The 24,206-nt window shown below is 35.7% G+C and overlaps 1 protein-coding gene across 1 annotated transcript in view; it reads right to left on the bottom strand.

Moving 5' to 3' along the window:
- LOC107102766 (doublecortin domain-containing protein 2-like) overlaps positions 1 to 16,142 on the bottom strand; it is a 37,619-nt gene extending 21,477 nt beyond the window's left edge. The window contains exons 1-7 of the mRNA XM_015402190.1: positions 15,511 to 16,142; positions 13,378 to 13,432; positions 7,823 to 7,893; positions 7,542 to 7,676; positions 7,131 to 7,280; positions 6,624 to 6,678; positions 6,196 to 6,379 (exon numbers count right to left, since the gene is read on the bottom strand). Coding sequence (XP_015257676.1) covers positions 6,196 to 6,379; positions 6,624 to 6,678; positions 7,131 to 7,280; positions 7,542 to 7,676; positions 7,823 to 7,893; positions 13,378 to 13,432; positions 15,511 to 15,797 — 937 coding nt within the window. The 5' untranslated portion in view covers positions 15,798 to 16,142. The remainder of the gene's footprint in view (positions 1 to 6,195; positions 6,380 to 6,623; positions 6,679 to 7,130; positions 7,281 to 7,541; positions 7,677 to 7,822; positions 7,894 to 13,377; positions 13,433 to 15,510) is intronic.
- Positions 16,143 to 24,206: the final 8,064 nt, after the last annotated feature.

Raw genomic sequence — 24,206 nt, 5'->3', positions numbered from 1 at the left:
TATATATATATATATATATATATATATATATATATATAGCCTACATATTTAGGCTATTCTGATTGTATATCATTGATATTACTATGATCACTAATATTGCAAGTTGGGTATTCATTTGCGACATGTGATTAATGCTTTGTGCCAGATAGTTCCCTTTTTTGGGGGGGAAACCTTGTCCTCTAGTATTTTATTTTCCTCCAACAATCAGCTAATTTAGTCACATCTACATATACAAAATCTTCTTTCCAGCTAGCATTTTCTTTTAGTCCAGCTTCCTTCTCATCTGACGCCCAGACACCTTAATACTACCATGAAATTCTTAGCAGCTATACATAGGGATACAGTTTCATCCATGTCTGAAATCTGATCAGCAAGATCTGGGGTCTCATTTATCAGAGATTGAATGGGATCTATACTAAAAATGTATATACTGTAGACATAGATGTTGAAAATTGGGGTACAAAAAAGTCTTTAAGATTAATCAAACCATGTGAAACATAAATAAAATAGCAGATTTCCTTGTTAAATCTTACCTGTACGCATGAGTCATAATTACACCTCATATCTAGCCCTCTACAGTCCAAGATTTAACCATGAATAGTCCAGAATCTAAGATTAAATTCTAATACTGACAGAAATTTGACATTTCAGCTTCTCAAAAAGTATCGCCTTTAGGGGATTAACAATTGCTATTCAACATGGAGCACATAATTTGTTTCATCCAGACAATTAATTTCTTTGTGGTTGGACTCTGTACTGCAGCATGTTCTTGTTTGCCACATACCAAAATGCATAGTTTTTCAAGCTACTGCAAAGTTATATTTGAGACAGTTAAAAAACTAGGAAAGGTAGTTATCATTCAGAATTGTAGAAAAATATTCCTTTAATGGGGTTGTGAAGTATAAGGTTTAAAGCTTTTGTCCTTATTTTTACCTATATTATTGATTGATCGACTTTTTATTTTTATAACGTAAGTTTTGAAACTGGTACTTTTACACTTTTACATGAGTAAAAAACTTAGGTTGATGCTTTAAATTCTACGAAAGTGTTTTTTAACTGCAGGATTTATACTTCTACTTGAGCTATAAACATTAATACTTTGTATTAAACACTAGACATAAATAATAATAAACACTAATACTTTTACTATTAGTGATCATTCTGCTTGGGCGAGAGGCAGAATATGTTTGCATCTGTTTTATCTGAAAGAAACACCTTAATCTTGAAAGTTGATGGTTTTATATTGAGGGGTTGTGAACTGAATGCTAACCTTATGAAGTCTATGTCTGAATGAGCATGTGAATAGATGAGAATGCCATGCATTGGTTTTCTCTTTCCCCATTTTCTCCTGAGAGATAAAGTGATAAGTTTAAATGACTAGCATTGTAAGATAGACTAGGCTGAGTTTACGACCCATTGTTCTAGCAGGCCCCCCCTCCAGCAGGGTCTGCTGGTGTCATCTGAGCTAACCCATTTTTGCTCCAATGCTATCCAGCTATATTTCGATAAATTTCTCAGTCTTTGTTCATTATTCAATGTAAAGCGAATGAAGGTACACCATTTGATTGGGATTAAGATCTCTGCATAATTTGTTCTTCACATTTATCTGCTGCTATTTTAAAGGACTTGAGTTTGTATATAGTTTGCATGGTAATTAAATATACTAATATTGTAATTAGCTAATAAAGGTACACATCTTTTAACTGTGGTTGTCTGTGGTTATTTATGTGCCCAACGATTTATCACTCAGAACAAGATCCACCCTGTTTGGCTAACACTTGAAGAAAAAAAAGACTATGTGCTTACGAATTTATGGGCTGCTTCTTCCAAGAATACGGTCTACCTGGACTGGGTCTTACGAAGTCCGTGAAAATAGGGAGACCGGAAGAATTTTGGCTGTGAATTTTAACAGGTCTAACCTTCCGCCGCTTTCACCGCCGTACGCACTGTCGCTTAGAAACCGTGATAGATGACACACAAAGCAGGAAAAGAATAAATACCGAACTTTTCAAAACTGTTTCTGTTTAATTTTTTTCCTTTTTTTTACTGTTAAGTGAACAAAGATGACAACCACCAGGAGCATGAAGAAATAAAAGCTAATGTATTGATATAAACCTTTGTCAGTTAAATAACATGATGCTGTCATTTTGCACATCTCTGATGTTGCTGCTATTTTCAGTTATCTATTACTTTAAAAAATGTCCATAGCTGTATATAGGTTATTTATTCTCCAGGTGCACAGTTTTTTATATTGTTAAAACATTTTACTGTGCAGTATTTTATTGTTTATCTAACTCTTCCCTATTATGTTATTTTTATACCTTTTTCAAAGATCCATGTTTGTGTGACCATTTTTTTCTATAATCTTTTTGTTGCTGTAAACGCAAGAATTTGCTCATTGTGGGACAATAAAGGGAATTTCTATTCTATTTTATTCTATTCTATAAAAAGGGTATAAAGATATAAGTAAATCTAAACAATGTATGTATAAAAATATATCTGCAAAATCTCTTATATTCAACAACAAAAAATACTTAGTTAAGCGAGGTACCACAGGGCCAGCTAACCTGTCCTGCCTAAAAATACAATGACTGAGACGGGTTTAAACTGGCAACCCACCAGCTACAGGTGTATCATTAACTCCTAATAACTAATACTTTTTTTTTTTTTTTACATTATAGCACTTGTAGGGATGCACCAATCAGTCTTGTTGAATTCTCATCTGATAATTGGGGCGGGGGGGGGGGGGTTATAGCAGAGCTCTGTTTGCTTTAGCAGTATCATCATTACTGTTGTTCTTTTAAAGAGACTGTGATAAATGTTTCCACATTTATCAACAAGATATGTTACAAGATATGCAAGAGATATGAATAAATAATCACATCTATATTCTAAAATACAACTTGAGGTTAGTATAGGTCAGAAAGGAAGGTATAAAAACAATTATTGGTGTAAGCAGGACAGGATGTATACATCCTGATAACAAATATGTAAATGTGGGGGTTCAAATTGACAGTACTAATCAAGTCAAAGAAAAATCCCATAAGGGGAAACATTACTCCTAAAATCATTTTTATATAATACTATATTAAATTATTATAGAAATAGATAGAATATATCTGCCATTATGGATCAGACCCATTTTCAGCAACAGGTATACATGTTCTAGAACATTCCTTTAATATAAGGACCGACATTGATATTAATATTGGAATGGTTCATCTCTATATGACTTAAAGTGTTCAACAGATACTGTGATTGATAGTTGATTAACTTTATTAAAAAGCAAAAAAATTATCATTAACCTCATATCATAACCTATCATTAATATACCAAATTTGGACTCAATCAGATGAATCATATTTATTTTAGAATGGTATTAGTGAGAAATTTCTTAGGCGGAGGGGCCATTTTGGCACATTTATCCAAAAATGTCACCAAACTGTGCCAAACGTGTTTTTTACATCAATACTGGGGGTTTGTTAAAATTACGAGGTCACGTAGCAGCGGTGGGTCCGTAGGGTTCTAGGGGTTAAAATATTTAGCTCTGAACTTATTACAAATTCTTTAGAAAATGCTACTTCTGGGCTTGAAGTATAAAACAGAAAACACAGAGTGGAACATGCAATTGTCCAACTTTGGTTTTGATTAGCGATTGCATGCATGAAGCATAGCTAAAAAAAAAAAGAAGCAACATAACAGGGCATTTCTATTTTTTCTTTTTCTTTTGTACTTTCAATCCCTCCTTGCAGACCTGTTTGACCTGTTTGACCTGTTTGAAGCCTAACACACTTGTTGATTCTCAGAGCAGCAATTTGGCCACAGCAAGGGGCACACAAGTAAAATCTCTTTGATGACTCTAAATGGAGAGATTATCCAAATGAAAGACAATTACCAAAGCCCCACCCATCACGTCAACCTTCAATATCTCTTTATGCCTTTTTTTCCCAACTCAATGTTCACTCTATGAGCTAAGGCTATTCATCATATTTGCTATTTGATTCCATCCATGTTCCTCTTTTTCCTTTCTGCCTCATAATGCCTTTCTGCTTCTATAATCTCATCCTATTAGTCCCTCTGCTTCAACCCTCCCTTTTATCTTCCCCTCTTCACCTTTTCAGATACATCCTTTTTCTTTTTATTTTCGTCTCTTCCTTCTCACTCTTCATCCTCTTAGTTCTCCCATCTCAAGGGAGCCATTAACTGAATTGGTCACAGGGGCTCTTATGGAAGAGAACACTGATAAACAATCCTATTTCTATTTTGAGGTCAGAAACAACCACTAATTGCTTCTGTCCATGTTGAGCATGAATGTGTTTTGTAAGAACAAAAAGACAAATACAGTCCAGGTTGGAGCAATAAATAGCCTGATGCTGAAAGGTTTTTACACCTGTGCTGATACACACATTGTGCTTGTTAAGGCTCTTAAGCCAGACATCTTCCTTAGTCATTCCACAACCTTCACCACTTGTGTTCTTGCACCATCTCATCACCCCCTTGTCCTTGCTGTCACTATCTAGTGTGATTATTCTAAGGGAGTAGAAACATTCACAGCCTTTATAACACAGCAAGACTGCTGGAGCTACACTTTCCAGCTGCTAATAGACACTGAGTAACTAGAAACATCCACCTAAACACATGGACATAATGTCACATCAGAACAGTGATGCATCTATAATGATTTTATGTGATCACTTCTTTTCAAATGATGTGCCACGTTTTTTTACATGGTCAAATGTTTTTACCTCAAACGCAGTCAGGGTATTAATCTTACTCTCTGCAGCTGTTAAACTGTTAAACTAATATTAGAATGACATGAACAATTGATAAAAACTGCCTAAACACTGAAAGATGTATTTACTCTTACAGTAAAAAAAAAAAAAAAATCTAAGCGGACAGTTTTAAATAAAAAAAATTACCATCTCTATGAAGACAAAAATAAACATAAAGACAATTACTAATGCAGCAAAACTAAACAAATACAGGCAAAGCATTGCATTTTGTTAACATGACCCAATTTGTCAGAGAAATAAAAGGTCAGATAGAGGTGAATGAGTGTGTGTGTTTGTAAGAGAAAAAGCAAAATTCTTTCAAATGAGTCAAACATCTGCTCTGATCTTTTTCCTGAGCTGTCCCTTTTTTTTTGGATAAATGTTTTTTTCCGTATCATCCAATGTGACTGTAACCGCATACCAATGTGCACAAAGGAAGACAGAGGTTTTTCAAGGTGATATTTTTTTGAGGAAATAGAAAGCATTTATGTGAATGCAGACTGTTTCTGTGTCCTCTCTTGATTCGAAATGCCAACCCCCTTGAACCACAAACACACATTCAACACACTCCTCTGCAGTTCTGCTGTCAACTGACACAACAAAAGAGAGAGAGAGCGAGGGAGAGAAATATCCCAGTTAAAACAAAATGATGTAATGTGTTTCAACCAGTGGGTATTTCAACAGGCTGCCTACATTGGGCAAAACAAAAACAAACAAGCAAAAAACCTGTGATGCATCATATTTTAGCACGTGACAGTAGCTGCCTAGATGTTATTAAAGATTCTTATATTTAAAATTCACCAAGAGCAAAATTTAAAACAAAAATATTTGTTTTGTTTCTTTTCTCTTACAGTTGTTGAGAACTTTACAGATTGTTGCTCATGAGGCTAGGGGATGATGTAATGCGTTTCTTGTAGTAATGGTCAAAGTCATCATGCCATCTTCACTTTCACTGTTTCAATGTCTTTTCTGTTTTGCAGAACATCAGTGCCACTTAGTGGACATCCAAGCATACTGCAGGTTACATAAGATTAAAAGGCACCACATTACATCATACTGTCTTCATTGTGTCTTACCTCTGCAGCCTTGATTGCATTCATTTACTATTATTATATGAAATCCATAACAAAAATACATAATTAATGCCTTTTATTTATACAAAAATATTATTATTAAGTACTTTAAAGCATTTGGAGCAACAATCCAAAGAAATATTCCTGTTAACACACCACCACTATTTTCCGTACAATTGTTTGACTGTTTTCTTATATATTAGAAACACAACTGTGTCAGACTAAGTTGATGCTCTTTCCACTTCAAAACCATCATGGTAGCCAGAAGACCACCCGTAGATTAGCAAGTATTAATCAATGAAATATCTATTTAGATCAGTGTATAATTTTTTGTAGTGAATGTCTGTTACCACTATCAGGCGAGCCGGCAGTGATGCTTTGTCCACTCTTCTTCTTCCTGAGGGTGAGGAGCCTGGCCTGGGAGATCTCTCTTACAGCAGAGGCCAGATGTTCTCTGCTATTGCTGCAGTGGTTTGAGGGGGAGGCTTTGGAATCTGCATCCCCATTGTCACTTGAACGACCAGTGGACTTATTCTGAGGCACAAGAAAATACAACTGATTAAAAAACTGAAAAAACTCAAGACTCAAGATAGAGTCCTACAGAGCATACAAATGAAGATAAAATGCATGTTGTTACAATGCATCTACAGACTATAGAGGCATGAACTGTTTTGGGGTTTTTATTGTTTTTTTTGTTTTTTTAATAAAAAAAATTCTCTCAAATATGACCTTGTAAAACATACAATTTAATTATGGAAAAGAATTTATGAGTTCTTACATTTCCATTTTGTTTTGAAAATCGATAGATGGGTGGTAGACATTGGGCCTTCATTCTGTAAAAAAAAATTATAAATATATGTATCTATAAATCACATGAATAATCCATTATAATTTATCTACATATGTTTTTGAGTTTTTGAAACTGCAATAAAGAGTAGTGTTCAGAGGTAAATTGATCCGTTCTGCAACTGGATACACACAAAATGTACAATTATAATTTAGATAGCATGTCAAAAAAGAAAAATTCTGCCATTTTGACAATTAATTCTCCATGTATACACAGCATTAAAAATGTTTGTAATAAAAACGATTGCTGCTATTTACAGCCTAGGTGCATTTATGAAGAAATTAAAAACCTTATGTAAAGACACAAAACTGTGTTCAAAGAATACGTTTAAACCAATGCGATTTGGAGAAAAACTGATGTAAGTTGTGTAAGTGAGACTACTCTGTGTGAACTTCTCATCAAGTTATTTCCATGGACTTCTTGCAGCACTGAGCTTACCCTCTGATCCTTCTTGTTCCTTTAGGCCTAGAGAAGAGAAGGTCACTGTATGGAAGCTTCTTAAATCTCTCTCTGCCCACAGCCACATAAAGCTGCCCACACTCCAGCTTATTCCCATCAGTCACCTGCTGGCCTTCATAAGTGTACAGACTAGGGTGAAAAAATGAGGAAAAAACCCTTAAGGTCTGAAAAATGGTAAAAGTTACTGCATCGTTTTTAAATGTTTCCATTCCTACTAAAGGTTTGCTGTGAAAACTGAATGAGTAAAAGGATGTTTCTAAGTTCATCAGGTACATCTGTATGTATAAAGATCTCAAAGACAAAAATATCTATAAAAGATCCATGTATAACGCTTTGATATACAAGACAATGCGTAGAGAGGGGAGGTCTATTTGTGTAACCTGTCATTACCTTCGCACACCTCCCAGGACTCTCAAGCCCATCTTCTCTGTGATCATTTCTAGTATTCTGTCGAACTGCCCCATTATCCTCTGATGGATCAGCAGTCTCATTGCAGGATTCAACACGTCACCATTTGCTACCACACTATACAAAATAAACAACAACAATGTATTAGAGACATCTTTGCTTATCAATCTATGGCAAGAATACATTTGTCAGTAATCCCCATTTGTGGATAAAAAAAAATTCAATATGTGGATTTGAACTGTGTGCAGTAGCACTCTACTTACAATATTGTACAAGGCTCTTTGATTGGTTTTAGAAATCGTGCTGACACGATTATTCGATTGTGTGGTCTGGCCTGAAAATAGAAAAAAATATTACCATGTTATAATATAAAGTCTGCAGCTACAGATAGAAAAACTGGCATGCTAAACATTAATACTTGAAATATAGGTTTTTTTATGGTATTATGCAACATTGCTGCATCATTAAAGCATTCTAATTCCCACTTGAGCTATACAGTACACTCATTTGAGATTTAAAAAAGAGCCAGAGGCTTAGGCTAATTTCCATATAATAAAAGAGCTAAATAAGCATAGTATTGTCTAGTGGCTTTACTCTCATGTACAGTTTGTTTCAAACTGTAGGAGCATGAAGCAACGCCTGGGAATAGTTTGTGATCAAGGTGGTATATTGCAATTATTTTAAGACAACTGTCAAAAGGTAAAATTATAGTAAACTAATTCCAAAAGGGCCAGAAAAAATGTAAACTTTAGAAAGAAAAAAAAAAAGAGCAAAAAAGCATCTTCCAGTGATTAATAGAGCGCCAAAAGAGTAGCCCCCTTGTGGTTCTCTGACAATGCAAAGGGTGAATACAGCTAGTCCTGTCCCTTAACACCTGTAACCAACGGTGGGTATTAGATGGGGATCCTGCTGTTCTGGGAATGGAACATGGTAACCGAGTTAAGGCCCAGAAGCAGAAAATTAAAACAGATAGGCTTTAGAAGAATAGAAAAGTCATAGTAAAGACCAAAATTTTTTTTTTCAGAAAACATGCAAATAAAATAAAAAACTAACTAAAAAGTACTAAAGACACAGGGATGACTCATTTAGGGACTAGCCAGGAACAAAGAGACTACAAAAAAAAATCCTAAAAGTAGACAAAGTACATACTAACGTAAACTAACTAGTTTTGTTTGGAGTTGCTTTGACCAGATTTGATTGCTATCTGAGAACTCTGTTTAATCGGAGTCTACATTTTAACTAGCTTGATAAACCAGACTAAATGTGAGATTAAATGTGTAATTTAACTCGCACTTACAGGCAAAAATGATTTTGGCCACTGGTGGGTGGGGCTAGTTTACTATGCCACATTCTAACCAATTATGGAAATGAAAACTGTCCATCATAAACTGCTTTTTGTATCAGCTGTTTTTTTAGTTTTCTTAGCTTTCATGATACCTAGAAATGTTGAACTATTTTTATTTACATGCTTATTCATTTGGTATTTATTGAACTTCTTTTCAAAATAGGCTGATTAAATGTTATGATCTCAGAATTAGTTCTGATTTAAATTAGCATACACCTCATTATTTTGATCTATACATAGCTGTATACATTTTTATCAATTTATAAGTGTGTTTAAGTCATGTTCAAAACAGTGGAAAAGCTAAAAATCAGTTTAATCATTTATCTTTAGAGACAAATGCTCTGGGATCAATGATGCTACAGCAAATTAAAATATTAAGAGAAATGTATCTAATTCAAATTATATATACAGCTTGTGTGTGTTTACATGTACATACGAAATGATAACTGGGGAAATCTGCTAACCACTACAACAGATCTTAATGATATTTATATAATCTTTGACTATATGTTCCAGTCTGTTCTGTTATGCTTCAAGATGTGTTGGAGAATATTCATGAAACTATACCTCTAGATTTTTTTCTCATTTTTGCTACAAAGAAGCAGGGGATTCAACCAAGCCTGGCACAAGGAGGCAGCTTGTCTTTAGAAAACCATACTCCAGCTAGCTGTTTCTTTCTATTTACAAACTTACATAGAACAATGTTTTAAATGCACAAGCTAATTGCATTTGGAAAAATCGAAGTCTGTTCTCCAATATCCTCGAATCAGATTTTGCAGTTTACATAATCATTTCAAAACTCAGATAATCAGAGATATCAAAGTGCAATCATATTTCTGTACATGTGTAACCAAGCTCAGCATCAGCCAACAGAAAATATGGAAAATTAAATATTGTAAAATATAATTTTTTTCATTACAAACTTAGTTATTTGCTGTGAAACCTGATAAAATTTGCTTTTATGTAAACTAATAAACTAAAATTTAGGTGTGTATTTACTGTTTCATGTAAACAGGTATTCCACCTAAGGATAATTGGAATACAACCGGTTGATGTGACCCTCCAATGAATTCACTAGTTAGTCTGGAAGCAAAATGTTGCTTGGGTACTGCTGTATAGAGTGTTGTGATCTTACACCCATTTCAAGGGAATAATATTCAGGTCATGAGCAAAAGCCACCATGCCTGGCACAAAATTTTACATTTTTTAATGGTGTATGACAAATTTTCTCAGAGAGTCACGAATAGGCTCAGACTCTGTGTGGGTCTAGAGGCTTATGTGTGGCAATGATTCTTTGATTCTTTAGTCAATACAATGTTTTACAGTATTTCTATGTTGGCTAGTTAACAAACAAATACCGTAACAATGTCAGGGTCGTTCTTTTGTTCTGAGATCTTTACTGCTCCTAAAACATTGCAAGAACCCGAAGTGGAATAGGGGTTGAAGACACTCAACCAATAATATGAGGGGAGTACTTCTCTGAGTTAGGCCCAAAGCCATAGCAACTCTGAACTGGAAGGAGGATACAGAGCATACGACACAGGGAAATAGTGACACATTAAAAGGCAAAGAGAAGAACAAAAATAGCAGGAAAAGTGCACAGGGAGAGTAGACAAACCACATGATTTTCGAGATTACGTCTGATGTGATAATAAATGTTGCTCTGTAGAATCAAATGATTTTTGTGGATGTGCAAATAAACCATGCTGACAGTATTTAAAAGGCCTACATGATGATTGTGGCATGTACCCACTCCATTTACAAACTGCTCAGATAAATGCTCTGAGTTGTTACCCTCATGTTCCTTAATCATAGGGAATGTAGTAAGCATGAAGAGTTTTATAATATGGGGTTCCGTTAGTGCCAAAAATATGTTTATGTGTCTTCTGGTATGTTTATGTATGGGGTTCCGTTAGTGCCAAAAATATGTTTATGTGTCTTCTGGTGTGTCCATGTGTCTTCTGGTGTGTCCATGTGTCTGTGTAAGGTGTGCATGTATCGTGCTTTTGTAATGGAAGCTGTATATGTAGTGGTTTAAAGTCTATATGTTAGATTCATATGTTGTGTCTATATGCTGTGAGCATATGCATTGTGTCTACATGAGGGATAACGTGCATTGCATTATTCTTCACTTTATGTTGTTTGACCATGTTGTTGAGCCCGTCAGCATGTGATCTCGTTTTGCTGTCGTTTCCTTTGCTGTTACAGCCTGTCGTTCTCCCCTGTCGTCTCCCTCTGCTGTTATACCTGTCGTTGTCCCGTCATCTCCCTCTGCTGGTACAACCTGGCGTTACAACCTGTCGTTGTCCCGTCGTCTTCTGTGTTGTTACAACCTGTCGTCACCTCTGTCGTCTTCTGTGTCGTTACAACCTGTCGTCACCTCTGTCGTCTTCTGTGTCGTTACAACCTGTCGTCACCTCTGTCGTCTGCTGTGTCGTTACAACTTGTCTCCGTTATACTTGTGATTGTCCCCGTTAACGGGGCGTTGCACTGCTTTTACAATGGTGGGTTGCTGCTGCTGTCTTGTGTCGTTACCTGGTTCCATTTGCGAGTGGTTGGCTATTTTATCTATATTGTTTTAATCTTTAATGTCACAACAGTAATAACTCCCTTCAAATCTGACTGTTCACACATATTAGCTCTGGTAAACGCCTTAGTTCTTCACTTACTGACCAATGCGGTCATGATAAAATAACGTACACACTTCCGGTTTAACGGAGATTTCAAAATAGGAGTCAATGACACAAACGCCTCTGCTGTAAAATTGAGCTTCAATGAGCATTACCATGGACAGGCTGTAACAGCAGAGGAGACGACAGGTTTTAACAACAGAGGAGACGACAGGTATAACAGCAGAGGAGAAGACAGAGGAGAACGACAGGTTTTAACATCAGAGGAGACAAAAGGTTGTAACGCCAGGTTGTACCAGCAGAGGGAGATGACAGGGGAGAACGACAGGCTGTAACAGCAAAGGAAACAACAGCAAAACGAGATCACATGCTGACAGGTTCAACAACATGGTCAAACAACATAAAGTGAAGAATAATGCAATGCATGTTATCCTTCATATAGACACAACATATGAATCTGACATATAGACTTTAAACCACTACATATACAGCTTCCATTACAAAAGCACGATACATGCACACCTTACATAGACACATGGACACACCAGAAGACACATGGACACACCAGAAGACACATAAACATATTTTTGGCACTAACAGAACCCCATATTATAAAAATAGAACTGGCTACATGTTTATCAGAACTACAGCCTGAAAGGAGGTTGTTTTCTCTTTTACCTCAGAACCACATTGGTTTATCTACGGTAGATTACAAGATCTTTTTATATTTATTTTGCCAGCAGCTCGCCTTCAGTTTGTTACCTTTTGACTGTTAATTCTAGACCTTCCTTGATCACCTTGGAACAGATCATTGGTTGAGTTTGCCATTATTGGTAACTTTTCTATTTATTGTAATTGTAGTTTTTTGGCCTCTTGGTTTTGGCTTTTATTCTCTCTAAATTAAATCACTTTTAATAGAAGCATATTATTATCTGCAATCCTTTTTATGTTTCTCCCTCTTCAATAAATATTTAATGGAAATTTTCCAGTCAGCTGATTTTCTAATAGTATACTACAGTATATCTACTAGTAAATAATTTGCCACACAGAAAAACACAGTTTTCCTAATACAGTAACTGAAATGATAATGAAGGTGGAATAACATATTGTTTTTAATGGAACTGTTAGGCCATACCAATCAAACGAAACAGAAACTTTCTCAAGTTCCCTGTTGTTTGGGGAGAAGGTCAGCAGTTGAACTTTAAAGCACATGAACCTGAGCACAACTTGACTTTTAGCTGCTCCAGCTTTGGCTGTGACTTTATAGCTGGTGATTAAAGATGCATTAAAAGAAGGGATGATTATGATACATAAATCAATAATGCATGGCCACTGAGACAACAACACAGTATTTTTTTCATGAACAGGAGGGGGGGAATTCTTAACATCACACTTTGACTTAAAATACTTCATCAAATGCCTAAAAGTTTATCTATATTATATTGAATCATATATTTAAAACAAAGAATAGAAAGGGAATTTATTACAGAAATGGTTACGCTTTTCTTTTTGAATGATCTAGATATGCACCTCTAGCACTGAATATACAAAACAAGATCAGTTGATAACGTCTCATTTTTAGAGTCAAATGACCAGATCTGTTTACTTCCTGCTTGAAACATGAGAAAATGATTGGTGTCTCACACCTACATTAGGGTAAACAAAAACACAGATGCACATTTGTTTGAAGAAGCTGTCTCTGCAATGTGTTCAAATACAAAATTCCCATGGAAACATTTTTAATTGATGGATGAGGGGGTTCTTACTGCACTAGAGTTGCAATACTCTGATTAAATTCTCTCTATTTACTAATAACAAAGCCCTAGAAACACTTCTGTCTTACCTGTGCAGGCAGAGTCTGCATCATCCTCTTCTTTCTGGTGCCAATATCTAGATAACTGGGAAGACAGCACAAAAGGCAAGAACAGATGAGTCAATCATTGCCCTGCAGCATTGCGTTAGAGGTGCCAATAAAAAAGTAACTTTTGGAGTTATATACCTATATATACCTAGAACATTTATACAAATACTTTTCATGTTATATTTGTATGTATTTGGTACAAAAACAACATCACTACATAGGTGGTAATAAAATTTAGAGTTGCTTGACTATTTTTGCATCCATTACAACTATTTTTGTTGGTACTATATATATATATATATATATATATATATATATATATATATATATATATATATATATATANATAGATAGATAGATAGATAGATAGATAGATAGATAGATAGATAGATAGATAGATAGATAGATAGATAGATAGATAATAAAAAGAAATATATACCGTAAGATATGAAGATATATCATTTGTAAAAGCAGATAACATTCATATATATTAAAAAAAAACAATACTTTTAATTAGCAGCACCATGCAAAAAGTAAATTACATACCTCATCTCATTCTTTTTTCAAAAATGGCGTTCACCCGTTTTTGCAAATGAACTCTTCATATGTTATTAGCTAACTTAAACAGATGATCCTGTGATTTCTTTTTCTTAATCCAAGTGGAGATTACTTTAAAGAGCAAGCTCTTCAGTTTGACATTTTGTATAATTTAAAGAAGAGTTACATTCAGATTATAAAATTTAGCAAGGACGGTAATCCAGTTTAGACCCCTTATATTTATTGACCTGTTTCTCAATGTTACGACTTAAAGACGTATACAAGCTTATATATGTATGCAAATGTTCAGTTTGTGTTCTCTACCACTGAAGATTCAACTTTTTATAGCATATCGGCTTCATAATGACAATAATCATTCTTGATTCCACACTATTAGTTGCCATTGATTAAAAAAAAGTAGCAATGTGTGCATGAACAGTCTGTTGCAGAGAAAATATGTAAATATGTAAGCCTATATGGTCATATGTTGTAGCTGGCACATTTTACTGTAGTAAAGAAATCAGTAAAATGAGAATATACAGTAGCTATATGCTTCCAATGATTTGAAATAATATTTCTACCAGGTTTCTCTGGTTAAGGGGTTTTAACAGATTTTACAACCATTCAGTTTATCAAAATATAGATTACAAAGCTATAAAACATTTTAGCCTCTGCTCAAATGTATAAAGATATATAATTTTCCTGGCTGAATTTATTTACTTTATTTCTCTTTTGGAATTAATAAAGTATTTTTGAATATGAAAAAGAAATAAATGAATAGATCAAAATAAAATAAATCTATACATGCATGCATGCATAAAAAATCCATCCTAAAATGCCCTTGGAATCAGACCTAATACCCTCTTTAATATTGCAACCGTTCTAACAGCTGTCACTATTACACCGCATAATAATAAATATTTATGCGGTGAAATATATTAATATTTTGAAATCACCATAAAAAACACTAATATTAAAAAAATAAAAAATAAATCTACCAGCAATGTAGAACTTTGTGCAAACATAGTTGCAATTCAAATATGTGTATAGAATTTTATTAAATATAATGTGTTGATGATGGCTTGAAGCATGATATTCAGACCCTAAATCCAAAAAGCAAATAACAAACAGGGTTGTTGTCTCTTTTGATTTCTACATGTACTTTAGTTTTTGTTTATTTAGAAAATAAAACATGATGATATAAGAAATGCATGTGCAAATTGCAATGAAAAGTGATACGTTGATATTAAGTTATATAAATACATGAATGTGCAGATCCAATAGTCTTATACATAAGTCGACTTATATTTTAGGTCAATGCTTCTATTCATGACTCAGCTTACCAAGCAGTGACTCAGCACTCAGCTACACTGTTGAGTCACAATACATTTTAATACTTTTCTACAGTCAGCAGGTCTGAGTGAATGACTGTGAACCCCAGCAATTATAAGCGAAGCTCTAAAGTGCTTATGTTTAAATGTAGACTGATCATTTAAACTTGCCCCAGGTTACTTACTATGCATAAAATAAATTATTTGTAAATTTTGTTGGGTAAAACTGAGAAAGGTTCATTCTTACTCGATCTTTTTGAATTTCTCTTTCCCTGCAGCCACGTACTGCTCCCCGCTCTGCAGGCTGTCAAGGCCCTCCACCTTGTGGCCCCCTCTCGGGGTGTAGATGTTCCTCACCGCCCCGAACGGAGCCTGTATCCCACCCGTCACCTCTCGCAACAGCGTCTCAAAGTTGCCCACTCTCTTCTCGTTGATAACTATCCGTCTGGCCTCATAGTAAGGGTCTCCGTTCCGGAACATAAAGATATTTTTCACCACAGGCTGCGAGAGAAAGTTTGGCTTCTCTGTACCCATCTCTGTGCTGGGAGATAAATAAAAAAGAAGAAAAAAACTGACAAAAGAGCGACTGAGAGATACTCGTTAGGATAAAGTCATAACGAGGTTATTCCGGCTATGAATCGCATGGCTCGTGCCATCATAACGTCATCAGAGCTGATCCATCCGTGCCAAACGCAGCGCGCAGGTATCCAGCCAGCGCTTTGAACGGCCAGACAGGAAAACTTCACTTTCTCAAAATAACAAAAAGCGACTCTATTGCTTCAAAGTTACAGATATTAAAAGTCCATATATTCAACAGCAGAAGACAATAAGCGATGCAGATGTAAATACTTCCTGCGCTACAGGTGAGAGTAAAGCTGGAGTCCTGCTGGCTTCCTCCGCTCTGTAACCCTGCTGTCTGGGGAACTCATCTGTTGGGACATGACTATGGGAACAAGTTGTTGTCTGTCCCAGATTAGATGGGACTTTCTTATCATCCAGTGGCCAATTATTTAACGGTGGACAAAACATTCATCAATTCACAAAAGTATTATTGCATTACTATAAATAATAAAATATACTGTTAGAAGGGAAAGAGATGATGATAGGCTGCAGGCCAGTATGCAAGGCTTCAGGAAGTCCCTTGCAGCACAGTGATAAGTTAATTGGGAGCCAAGGGATTGGAAACCAAAGGGTTTCAAGTGACATCCTGAAAAGGGACCAAAAACATGTTTGTTTTGTGAACTTTAATTGTGTTCCGCAACAACAGGGAGAACACTGTGTCCTTTGGCTTATCTTTGACAAAGGGAATAAATATACTTTCAAAAATCTGTGAATGTATATAGGTGGTTTAATGCTGGTTGTTGCGGTTCTTATCCATAAGTCACAATTTATTTAGTCATTTTTATTAGACAGTGGTTCACATCCATTTAATCTAAAAATTACTGTAGAGAAACTTTTAGCAGGGTAAAATATGGACCATCCAGCTGGAGGTGACTAAGTAGAAACAATTACTGGATGGTATGCTAAAATAAAGAACATGGATTACAAACAAGTAATATTTAAGTTAGAAAAAAAAAAAACATATTGATGGTGCATTCTCCATCTTCTGACATGCTTTATCCCAAATGGGGTCACGAGGGGTGCCAGTGCCTATCTCCAGCTGTCTACAGGCAGGGTACACCCTGGAAAGGTTGCCAGGCCATCTTAGGGCAACACAGAGACAAACAGCCATTCACGCACACACTCACACCTAAGGAGAATTTAGAGAAGCCAATTAACCTAACAGCCATCTTTTTGGACTTTGGGAGGAAGCCGGGGTACCCGGAGAGGACCCACGCATGTTCAGGGAGAACACGCAAACACCATGCAAAAAGACCCCAGGCTGAGAATGGAACCTGCAACCTTCTTGCTGCAAGGCAGCAGTGCTACCCACTGCACCACTGCGCTAAAGTCTGATCGTCTGCACTGTTAAAAAACAGAAACAGTGTCCTATGTCAGAGTGCTTAATAGGAAAGTCAGATGTTGCGAAGTTCAATATAACAGCTATGCATATTAAAAGTAGGGAAAGGGGCAGGTATAAAGTTATTATCAGCAATTATTTTTGTGTCTCATTAACTGAAAAGTCATGTTATTAGTAAGCACAGAAACAATTAGGTGAGGTGGAGGGATATGGTCAGCTGTGCTTTCCTGTGGCCTCTGATTTCTACCTATTTTAAAGATGAAGAGGAGATAAGAATACTCTTCAAAATGGGTTATTTTACTAAGAGTCCCTAAGGCATAAGAGGATTCTGTGTAGATGATTGTTTCTTCTGCTGCATGAGGAAAAATTCTCTGGAAAGCTGGCAGAGTTTGTGTTGAAGTATGTTTCTTCTCTAGAGCTTATATGAATTGTTGTATCATATTTTAGGTCAGAAATCATTCTTTTTTTTTTGCAATGAAAATCATGTCCCTGTCATTATGATGAAGAACACTAAATGGTATTTAGATTGCTATGTTGAAATAATTGAGCTCCTTAACATTATTAAATCCATCCCATTGAATATGTTAATTAAGTCGGTGAGTCTTTTCAGGTATTTATGTTTACAATGAAGGTCTGTGAGGAATGGCAATGGTCAATGAAAAAAAATCCTGCTAAAACCCTCTCAACTCTTCACAGGTTTTTATCTTAATCATCTTCATCAGCTGTTATCAGTCACATCACATGTGTTGAACTTGGTAACTTACAAAAAATAAACTGAAAACAAGAAAGAAACGAACCAACTTGAAGCCTCGCTTTACTTTTATAAAGTCTAGGCCCATTTGACCAGTAGAGGGAGTTGTACACTAAGTAAATAGTGTAACGAAGCTGTTTGTGCAGGAAATATTTTTCATTATTTGTTCTTCTTTTTTTGAAGCAGTGAACTCAACTAAGCCAATAATAAAAAATAAAAATAAAAATAAAAAGCAGAGAAGTGATATTAAAAAACAAACAATGGTAAAGCGTGATTGCTTTATTTTCTGTTACGATTAAAGACATATTACAATTTACTGCAAAGTTATCTTCCTTAAATCACTAGTTTCAAATACCCAGTAAATATGTGGATAAAACAAAACTATTCCATAGTTACCATTTAATCACTAACACATACGTCCCAGTAAAATAGTGTCTGTTTCTGACAGTCTGTTGTCTTAAATGCATCTCAGAACAAAGACAATATAACCTACACAGCATCTGCAAACAATAAGTTGCATTTCCTTCTGCCTCTCCTTGTCTGTATATTTTCAGTTTCAACACCAATGGCAAGACATGAAATTATACATAATTGCTGTTGTTTATTGGATGTGATAATGGCACCTTTTAAACCATATCCTTGGATGGGCTAAATTGCCTTGCAATTGCTCTGGGCTGACAACATTTGGAAAATTCTCACAGCAAGCATTTGTCACTGTGCCTTTAACATTGTCAACAAACATAGGCAAGGTCAAGTCACATACATTTTATTTAGCCAATTCTTCTAAGTTACAAAGAATATATACTATAGCAGTCAGACAGCATGTTGAAAAGTACTATACTTAATTTCTATCATAGTTTAATGTAGAGGATGCCCTCTTTGAAAGCTTAAACTGTAACCGGTTAACAGTGGATACGTACTATGTAATAAGATGACAGTGAGTGAAATCTATTGTGAGTATTGGATCAAAATAATCCTTTATAAAAAAAAAAAACATTTTTAAAGTATATACATTCTTTCTCTTGCTACAATTTTGTAAGTACATTTGGTGCAAATAGCAAAATGTGGCAAGAGTTTTGATTTTGTTAACAACCTTATTACATTTTTTGTTCCCTTTTCAAATGCACAGGACTATAGATGGCACAAAGACAACATTAAAGTATAGTATCAGTATAAATTCAAGTAATTTAAATGTTTGGAATATTCACCTATTCACTTATGTAGTAGAGCGGTTTCTTGTGCCAGATACTCTAAAGGGGAAACAGTAAAAGAAAGAATGGCAGGTTTTGCAGGCAGAGAGGAGACAGACTTTTTTTTTTTTTTTCTACTAACTGGACTGAGTAGTTTTGCATTTGATTTGGGTCAGTCTCACTACTGGAAGCATGAGGTTATATTTGGACAAGAGGTTGCACAGGAAGTCCAATTCCACCAGGGTGGTGCATTCATGTATGACATTACCAGACAATTTGCTGTACTTCAAGACATTCTCAAGAGGATTTCAGAGATTTTAGGAGACAGGCAGCTGATCTAGAAGTGGACAGAGTTATTGGAGAGAATTAACCCATCAGAAGGACATGTTTCTGTCTCTAGGTGCAAAGAGTAAGTTGATGAATCCAACCACATCCCAACAAAGTGTTTGCCAGAGCGCCCCTTGATTAATGTCTTGGAGCAAACTTTTGGAATTTGGGGCATGGTGGTGGCACAGGGGTTGCGAGTGATCCATGTCTGGGAGCCTTTGTCTCAGACAGAGATGACATGGGTTTGAGTCCCAGCCTGTTGACCTTTGCAGTGTCTTTTCCCCCTCACTCCCATTTCCTTTTTGGCTACCTTTAAAATTAATAATAATAAATGGTACTGTGCAGAATATCTTAAAGAAACAGACTTCAAGAGAATGGGGCCAGGGGCATAATAGGCCCTGAAGTGTTGAGCTCAACGAGATCAATTCCTGGCCCAGGTCTTTCTGCATGGAGTTTGTAGGTTCTCCTTGTGCACGCAGCCGTTCTATCTGGGCACTCCAGCTTCTTCCCTGTCCAGTCAAAAAAACATGATTGGCTTCTCTAAATTCTCCTTAGGTGTGAGTATGTGTGTGAATGATTGTTTGTCCTGTTTCTCTCTGTGTTGCTCTGAGATAGACTGGTGACCTGTCCAGGGTGTACCTCGCCTCTCGCCAACTGACAGTTGGGAGATAAGACCAAGCATCCTTCGCGACCCTAGAAGGGATGAGCGTGACAGAAAAAGGATTTGATGCATGGGTTGGGTTGGTGTCCTATACCTATGAGATATGTCTGTTTTAACACACCTGAAACAAACAGCTAAAGTATCTCGTCAGAATGCAATCAAGTAGTCCATACAAACACTATAAATCACTAGTCTCATAATCCAAAGCTGAAGTGCATCAGCGGTTACTAAGATAACTGTTGTCCTAATGGTGCTGGAAGTAAGGAGGTAGAAAAAGAAAACAGTATATTACCATAATAACAGCCACAGTCCACTCAAAGTTTTAGAAATATGCATTAATTATTCATGTTTACTGTGTGTGACACATACAAACCTTCATATAATTTGGTTTGTATAATGAAAAGATTCAGCCCTTAAATACATTTGTCTAACCTGTGTTTTTTGTAGTTCTTTTTCCAAAGGCTATAGTCCCAGGTGGTGGTGCATCTGTGGTTGCCATAATAGGTGCTGTCCGAACATGGCTGGCGGTTTGGAGTGAGCTAAAACCAGAAAGTGGTATCCTTCCAAGCACCAATCCAGTTAGCATAGAGAACTTCGCCACCACAAGGAGCTGTAGGGTTGCCCATAATCCTTTGTTTGACAGAACATATAGGCACAGCCCACCTCATGGAGTTAAACAAAAATACACTATTTTGTGACATGTACTGTGTGTGACACATGAAATCTCCTCACCTTCATTGTTCGAGGTTTTATGAGGGAGAGGTTCATTTGTTTGCTACATTTGTTTTTTTGCTTTTTGTTTTGTTTTTCTGGAAGGTTGTCCAGATTTGACCAGCATCATTTATGTGTTTGTCCATCACGTAATGATATCTGGAAGGCCTGTCAGTCTGGATCTCTTTTCCCACCCTGGAAGAAGTTCTTACTGTTGACCCCCGGAAAAGTGAAGAGAGAGGAGCTAGGAACAGGAGGTAGCTGGCTATAATTTGAGGAATTAGTGATGGAGCCCTGGAGGTGGTAAGCATCATCACTGTATGTTTCTGTTGTGTGATGACGTCCATAAGGCTGAGGGCTCTTTGAATTCGACTCTGCAGTCTGGAGTTCCTTCCCTACCCATGATAGCGTTCTTATTGTTGACACAGCAAAATGGAACAAAAGCAGAGCTAGTAGCAAGTGCAAGGAGGAACAGTTTACAGTATTCAATTGGACCAGGAAAAAGGAATTAGTAATCCTGGATTAGAAGTTTCATGTCCATCCATCCATCCATCCATCCATCCATCCATCCATCCATCCATCCATCCATCCATCCATCCATCCATCCATCCATCCATCCATCCATCCATTCTCTGACACACTTTATCCTGAGTGGGGTCACATCTCCAGCTGAGGCAGGGAGAGGCGGGGTACACCCTGGACAGGTCGCCAGTCCATTGCAGAAGTTTCATCTCTATCCTCAGTAATTAATACTATTGTATTCAACTGAAGATGTTCAGATTGCAAAACACGTGTGTAAACAGAAACTTCTGAAGGCAGTGAGAGCTATAAACAGTGTTGGTATGGATCGATAATCCCATGTCTAATCACTCCATGTAAGCTGGGTCATTTAATTCTTTTAATGCAATTAGGTTTTATATTTTAATTGTCAACATTATTTAACCTATATACATAAATATCAATACAGCATTTAGGAAACCACTAGAATATGGGAGTGGTGGTCTAGTGGTTAGGGCATTTTGCTTGGAATCCAGAGATTCTGATTTCAAGCCCCACTCCAACAGACTGCCACTCTGGGTCCCTGAGCAAAAGAAAAAAAAGAATGTGAGACGTGTACCTCCAATTTCATCAAAGTAGTTAAAGTGAGGTAACAGAGGCTAGGTTTTAAATAACAATTTTATTGTAATACTTCATTGACAGTACAAAACAAAATCATACAGTCAAGAACACCAGCGAGCACAGTACAGCAGCACATGCATACAACTTGGGACAAAAATAACCCTTCAGTGTGTTACATGTACCATAAAGGGGAAACACAAGTCATTGCTGACCAATCAGGGAATAATTTCTCAGGGATCTGAAACAGCTTCAAACGCAAAAAAAAACCCATCAACCTAAAAACAAATACATTTTAATATATTCCTCTTTAATATCCTAATTCTGAATAAATCTATTCTCTAGATAGATAGATAGATAGATAGATAGATAGATAGATAGATAGATAGATAGATAGATAGATAGATAGATAGATAGATAGATAGATAGATAATTTGAATATATATTATTTACAAATAATTTCATTATTACACAATACACAGATTTTTTTATTTGAAGAAAAGCAGCTTTTTAAACAGTCTTAATTTACAGTTTTGAGTAAACTATAAAATTAAAGCATAATGCCGTTCAAAGGAAACATGACAGTTGATACTTTCATGTAAGGAGGACTGACAGACTGGCAGAAATATAGTGGCAGTGATTTAGTAACAGTTTACTTCTTAAGGGAAAAGTTGTGATACAAAATTATCCCATTTATGGAAGTATCTCTGTTCTTTGGCTGATCAGTGATTCATCCTATCTGGTCTAGAGATAGGGCAGAGAGCCTTCAAAAGGTCAAAGTGATTTTAGCCAGTTTGGTAAGAATTTAACTATTTATGTAATTTTCTGTTTCTGTTAATACATTTAAGCTGTTAAAATTAATGTTGCTGAACCCTTGGCTGTCAGTTTTTTTTGCTTTTTTGTGAAATTCATGTTTGATTCCACTTTGGTCCATCTGCAGTCCTTGGCACAAAGATCTTACCACTGCTATACTAATAAAACTCTGACATAATTTTTGCTTTGAGCAAAACTTTGGACCAGGTGTGAATAGCTTTTAATCTTAGAGCACTGAAAATGTATACACAGTTACATCCTTCATAGAACAACCTGATATAGAAAAAAACATTGTTCTATATCTAGTTGATTAGCAGGCATTAAATTAACCTCAATTAATAAAAAATACATCTAAGCCGCCAAATAAAACTAAAAGGCACATCACTTTATTTTCTAAGTTTTCAGTGTTAGTGACTCGTCTTTGAAATACTTCTTTCTGCTTCTCACAACCCTGCTCTTTCCTGTTTTGAAATGATTTCTTAATACAGTTCAGGTAGAAATGTGAAATACTCAAGTAAATGTTTTATAGTTATACATAGAATCCATCCATCTATGGTTATATGCAAAATAAGGTATAATGTTACAGCTCCTTCACTTTAAAAATAAAACAAAAAACTTTTAATAGGTTTTTTTTTTTTATGAATGCATGTGATTGCAGCAATTTTCATCTGACCAGTTTAAGAAGTGTTTTAATAAACAGGGAAAAACATATTTTTGTTTAGTGTTATCTTAGTATTTCTAAAGCCCCAATTCCCAAAATGCTCTGCAAAAAGAGTTCAGTTGCTCCCTTTAAGAAATAATGACAGTAACAAAAGCTTTCCTCTGAAATACTTTTGCATTCTCCAAAAAATACCTCATGGTCTGATCTAGAAGGATCACTAAACCCATTAGTGATCTCAGTTGCAATTCAAGACATTATGAATAGATTGATAATATAAAACTAGATGATGCTTAAAAAAAAAAACATCCCAGTACCTGAGCTACCACCATGAAGGCTGCAGAGATGTCAGTGATAGTAAATACTCACAGTAGTTTTACCACTGATTAAGCTACAGTATGGATACCATTGCACCGGTCTTCCTTTACATATCAAAGAATATTAATAATTAACTGATGGTGAACAATTAATAGAATAATTAAAAAGGGCCTTTTGGGGGCTCTGAGGTTTCCTTTTTGCAAACCTTTTGTTTAATATCTTAAAGTTTATGTTCTAAATTGTGCAACAAAAGGTCAGTTGCTGTTGTTCATATGGGTTATTCTGACACCTAAATAATATTAATAAAATTTAAGAAATAATAAAGTCAGTCTTTCGAAGCAATAAGCAATTTTGATATTTAAATATTTTAAGGCTTTAGCAATCATAACAGTCATTAAGTAAAGAAAAAAACGACATAGTCCTGTCTGAAACTAAGAT

This window comes from Cyprinodon variegatus, unplaced genomic scaffold (genome assembly GCF_000732505.1).
Source record: "Cyprinodon variegatus isolate N-32 unplaced genomic scaffold, C_variegatus-1.0 Scaffold1314, whole genome shotgun sequence".
NCBI lineage: Eukaryota > Metazoa > Chordata > Actinopteri > Cyprinodontiformes > Cyprinodontidae > Cyprinodon > Cyprinodon variegatus.
Note: the sequence above shows the minus strand (reverse complement) of the source record. Positions and strands in the feature narration are given on the sequence as shown.